A 5578-nucleotide genomic window follows, 5' to 3' on the forward strand; every position below is an offset into this window, starting at 1 on the left:
TTAAAATTTATTCATGATTTTTATCCTTTTTGTTTTCCAGACAGACTAGAAGTCATGTTTTAAATATGCCATAGGAATCAGCCTCTGGAAGAATAAATAGAACACCATACCAAGTTGTGGGGAGAAAAGCATATGTGTATAACAGCTGGGCTTCCAGAGCAGTTGTATTTGGCTATCAGTATTAACACTGAACTTCCTGGCAGCCTAGGCAAAAAGGGTAGCAAAAAAGGTTACAAAACTCATGTGTCTTGTATCCCATTAGTCATAAAACATGAGCTTCTGCTTGGGGAGGGGAGCTGAGGGGTGATTGTTCCCAGATGTTGATGGCTTAGACAGTGCTCCAGAATATGTGTATATGTAGGACCGTGTTAGCAGAGAAAGGCTTTATGACAATACTTCTAGATAGAGGCCTCTCCTCTAAGTTACCATTGAAGATTTATTGTATTGCATTGTATTTATTTGTTTGTTGTGGTCCTGAAGATGAAACCCAGAATGTTAGACATTCCTGGCATGTGCTATATTAATAAGCTATACCTCCAGAACTGTGTCTTCATGATGATCTTTTAAATATGTGTTTACTAAGGTTCTCTGTTGCAGTAGTCTTTACTGCAAAGAGAAAAGATGTGCCTGCCTCCAGAAAAGTCCAAACATCTTGTCTCTCTTTCTGGGGAAGATGCGCTGAGCAGATTGTGTTGGGACAGGGATTGTAAGAATATATCTGTTTTGTACATGGTAGGTCTGACCCTGAACAATAGATATCTACAGATTACTATAGGCCAGCCTTAGCCTATGATGACTGTTGTTGCTGCATTAAGTTTGGTATTTAATAAACATGTTCATCTTTAGAGGTATTTGGGACTCATCTTCACCATCAAATTCAATGCCAGGTCTTGTCTCTGTCAATTTGCTTAACCTTGCTTCTACCCAACCCCATCTCTGGCCTTGGTTTCTCATCTGTCTCTGGGGTCCTTTCTGTTCTGAAGGGACAAAGATTCTTTGAAGGGATTGAAGAATAGGAAATGTTAGCCCAGAGATGCTTTCTGTTTGAAAAAAGATGAACCCTTAGGACTTTGAGATTCACAGGAGGCACTCTCTCTCTCTCTCTCTCTCTCTCTCTCTCTCTCTCTCTCTCTCTCTCTCCCTGTGTGTGTGTGTGTGTGTGTGTGTGTGTGTGTGTGTGTGTGAGGGGGGAGGGAGGGAGGGAGAACAAGGCTCTTCTGGGTTTTGGGGAGCTCTGGAGAAGGTCTTTGAGGAAAAAATAGAAGCAGCAGGAGGTGAGTAGCTGTATGAGGGTGCTGTGCCTCATAGGATGCTGCTTTGACCTTTTAGCCAGGTTGGTGGGAGGTCACATTCTAGACTCCAAAGGATTTCGCCACAACTTTCATTTCTTCCTTGCCAGGCAAGTGAGACACTGGAGCTGAGAGAACATCATGGCTGGTGAGTGTTTGTAGAACCATCTGAGTCAGACAGGCTCATGCAAAAGCAACATATCCATCTTTTCAGCTTTTCTCTCCTTGGGTGGCTCTGAGGTATACTAATGTAGCACCTCATAGATCTTGGGGAAGAAGACCTACAGGCCAGACCTATCAACTTGGGCATAGAGGGGAATCACCTACTGTGAAGAGTAAGCAATCTCACCATTAGTGATTGCTTTCGTCCTCAAAGCCACAGCTCATGTCTGACTTTACTCCCACCAATGGCAGCCTGGTAGAGGGACCAGTTCTCATGACAAGGGCTCTGGCTTTCCTTTTTCAAGACAGATGCAGAAGCAACTGGATGTTTTCTCACCCAAGACTACAATACATAGAGACTGGTCCTTTTTCCTGTGCCACCTGAAGTTCCTTCTCAGTTGGTCTCATTTTCCTTGGTATGGCAAAGGATCTGGGCCCTGTTGGGACCCTGAGATCCTGCTGGAGAGTGCAATCTCGTAGAAAGTCAGCCCTCTTATCCTCATTGCAATAGGCCAGGCCCGGCCTTTGGTTGGAGGCCTCGCTTTAGGTCTTCCGGATTTGCCCTATTTTCCTTCATAATTGGGCCAGTCTGGTTTGTAGGTACTTAATTGTGTCACTGTGGTTCTCTCTTCAGTGTTTCTGGAAGCCAAGAATGCTCATGCTGTCCTGAAACGGTTCCCTCGTGCCAATGAGTTCCTGGAGGAGCTTCGTCAGGGCACCATCGAGCGGGAGTGCATGGAAGAGATCTGCAGCTATGAAGAGGTCAAGGAAGTATTTGAGAACAAAGAAAAAACGGCACGTACTGCCCTGGGGCTGGGTTCTGGGAGGAGGTGCAATCTTGGGAATAGTAAGAACAGGTTTGAAACAAGGGAAGAACACCACCCCAGCCTACATCCTGCCTGTTGGAACCCGAAAAGAACACTGGGGTGTCCCCTAGGTCTGTTGCATGATTTGTGTGAACTTCCTCATTGGGGAGCTTTGGCTTTTATCCTTGGTGGATTCCCCAGGCTCTCTGAGAGCACTCTCAGGCCAGTAAGATGACTCAGGGTGGAGAAGGAATCACAAACCTGTCCTTGGTACATGACTTGCTGGAAATCTCAGATGTCCAGAGCATGGATGTTACGTGAGAATTGCCTTGTTGTGTCTGTCTTCCTCAGGAGTGAGTGACCTTTCTTCTTTTGCAGATGGAGTTTTGGAAGGGATACCCAAATGCAGTCTACTCAGTCCGAGATCCCTCACAGAGCTCAGATGCCATGTATGTTGTGGTGCCCCTTCTGGGGGTAGTCTTGCTGATTGTCATTGCCTTGTTCATCATCTGGAGGTGCCAGCTGCAGAAAGCAACTCGTCACCACCCCTCTTATGCTCAGAACCGGTACCTAGCCAGTCGCACCGGGCACAACCTCCCCCGAGTCATGGTATACAGGGGCACTGTGCATAGTCAGGGAGAGTCCTCTGTGCACCGAGAGGCAGGGAATAACCCACAGATAGTCCTGGGGCCCAGCCGGGGAGGCAGAACCACTGTCCGGTTGGAGAGCACCCTCTACCTCCCAGAGCTCTCTCTCTCCAGACTGTCCAGTGCTACCCCTCCTCCCTCCTATGAGGAGGTGACTGCACCCCAGGAGGGCAGCAGTGAGGAGGCCAGTGTCTCTTACAGTGACCCTCCCCCAAAGTATGAAGAAATTGTGGCAGCCAGCCCCAGTGCAGACAAGTAGCTGAGCACAGGCCCTGGCCTGTATAAAAGCCTCTTCCAGAGGTAGCCTGCTTCCTTTTGGACTTCTGAAAGACTGTGCCACCACAGAACAGCCTTAGCCTCCTTGTTGCCAAATAATTCCCCAACAGTGGATTTGTAGGAAGTCAGTTGGTAGAAACAGTTGGTGTGTCTGTGTGTGTCGGGGGTGGGGGTGGGGGCATAGGACAAGTACATGATACCCCAGGGAAAAGCTACAGACCTGAAAGCCTGGGTCTTCCAGACTCCTACCCCACCCCCAACTATGCCAAGTCCCCACCGTCCTGCCCTCTCTTTAGGGACTGGCTTCTCTTACGCCAAAGGAACCATCTCATGGTGTTGATTGTGGTCAGAATGTCCACAGGCTCATCCCTGAGGCTATGGGGATGTCTGAGGACCCCTGTGTTTCTGGAGACCTAGGCCACAGAGATGAGGTGGTCAAGCTAGCCCTGCAGTTTCCCCTTTCTCAACAGTTCCATGCTTACTGTTCTCACACATATTATAAGGACAGAAATAAGGGTTGAACTAGGAACAAAACACAAGTAATAAATAATGAACCATAGATGAAAACAATAGCCCTTTGAAGCCCTCCAGAAGAAATCAATTAAATAGACCTTGGCACAGCCTTCATCCAACACCCATCCCTATGCTCCTGACAAAGATGAAATCTATGTGTAGATCAGCCTGGTAGGAGGACAGGGCATGAGAAGGATGAGGAAAGGGGGCTGGGTGGCAGAGCTCCTTCTTCCAGACCAATCAAGGGGCCCACTTGAACTCTGCCATCTTGTTTCTGATGTGTACCAGCTGTGCTAAAAACCAGTCCACACTGGCATAAGCCCATATGTAACCTTAGAGTACTCTGTATGTGAGAAATTGATGTCCCCTTTCCCCATGGAGCCCAGGGCCTCTCCCTGGTTGTTACAGACTGGCACAGAAAGCTCAAGATTCCACTTTTGTGGGGTTTATAAATCCATAGAATAGTTAAAACCATGAGCTCCACCTTCTTAGCACTGTGCTGTCTGGCTTTGAAGTTTTAGGATACTTCCCTTTTTTTTGTAAATAGGTGTATTGAACTTGAACTTTGGATTGTGATTTCTCCTAATGATGGTGCCCATACAGGGAGAAGTTCCTGAAGTGTCTCTTAAAAATTTTCTTAGTAGGAAAGCCCGTGACCTGGGGTCTAAAGCCCACCTGGGGTTTGCTCTGCCACAGCCAGGTGCTGATCTGTTTTCAATGAGGCTTTGGAAGATGTTGGGCAGAGGTGACTTGCTCTTTAACTGTCAATGATGAAGTAAAAGACACTGTTGGTACCATCTCTACCCGCTGCAGTTTATTCTCCTGGTCTCTGTGCCAAATCATTTTTTCCTCTGTGGTGCTTTAAAAAATGTAGCACATTTTTGTGGGGCCCAAAAAGAGTGCGTAGCGTGGGTCTGTTGGCAACTGCAATGGTTTCCAACCCACAGTGTTGACAAGGTTCCTTCTGTCTAAGCAGCTCTCCAAGGCAGACACGGAGACACATTCCTTGAATGCAGCCCTAATTTGAGGCCCCAGATGACTTCTAGAGGCTGTTCCAGTGAAGGGGACTTTCCTGGGGGTGTGTTTCTACTCAAGGTTATGTTCTTACCCCAGTGAGGCTGCCAGCTTGTAATAACTCCACCCTGTGGTTCCCCTACCTCGTAGGCCCATTGGAGGCTGATGGAGCTAATGCTGGTGAAGTGCTTGAAGCACCTTGGAACCAGTGAAGTTTGCCCTTAGCAGGATCAGGATTCTTTTAGAAATAGGTATTAGCTGTAAGGGACTGGTTTTAATTGAGGGCTTCAAATGCCTCTGATGTTGAGTGTCAATCTGAGGAGTCAGTCTCTTTCCATTTGATCCTTTGTGGGCCTTCCTCTCTCCCCAGTTTCCTGACACCAGAAATGCTGACTAGATGGCATTCCTCCCTTTGTCCCTCCATTTTGAACTTCTTCCCTCTCTCCCTCCCTTCCTGATTTCTTTCCTTCATGCCTTCCCTCTTCCCTTTTCTTTCCTTCCATTTTTCTTTTTATTCTTTCTCTCCATTGGTCTTCTAGTATTGTGCTCTGGCCCTTCCTAATGAAGGGATTTGGGGCTCCGAAGCCTCCTGCTTTTTCCATGATGGAGATTGGGATCAACTTCATTCAGACATGACAGAGATCCTGGGGAAGCTGGAAGCTCTGGGTCAGCCCAACCTCTCCAAGCATTTTATTAAGCTGGTGCCTGATTGTGACCTGGGATATATGAAAAAAGACTTACCCCAATGTGACTCCTCCTCCAGCTAGCAGAGAGTCAGGCATAGGCTCCACTGACCAGAGCCACAGAGAGTATGCCAAGGGATGCCCACTGCCTTTGGCATGTGTTGAGATTTTTCTGTTGAGCTGCCTGG

At 47.6% G+C, this 5578-nt stretch overlaps 1 protein-coding gene across 1 annotated transcript; it reads left to right on the top strand.

Annotated features, from left to right (window-relative positions):
* The first annotated feature begins 2087 nt into the window (after positions 1-2087).
* On the top strand, positions 2088-4226 carry Prrg3 (proline rich and Gla domain 3). The gene is made up of 2 exons (XM_059251268.1): positions 2088-2246; positions 2636-4226. The coding sequence occupies exons 1-2, from the start codon at positions 2187-2189 to the stop codon at positions 3161-3163; spliced, it is 588 nt and encodes a 195-aa protein (XP_059107251.1). The 5' UTR covers positions 2088-2186; the 3' UTR covers positions 3164-4226.
* Positions 4227-5578: the final 1352 nt, after the last annotated feature.

The sequence above is a fragment of the Peromyscus eremicus genome, chromosome X (genome assembly GCF_949786415.1).
Source record: "Peromyscus eremicus chromosome X, PerEre_H2_v1, whole genome shotgun sequence".
Classification (NCBI taxonomy): Eukaryota; Metazoa; Chordata; class Mammalia; order Rodentia; family Cricetidae; genus Peromyscus; species Peromyscus eremicus.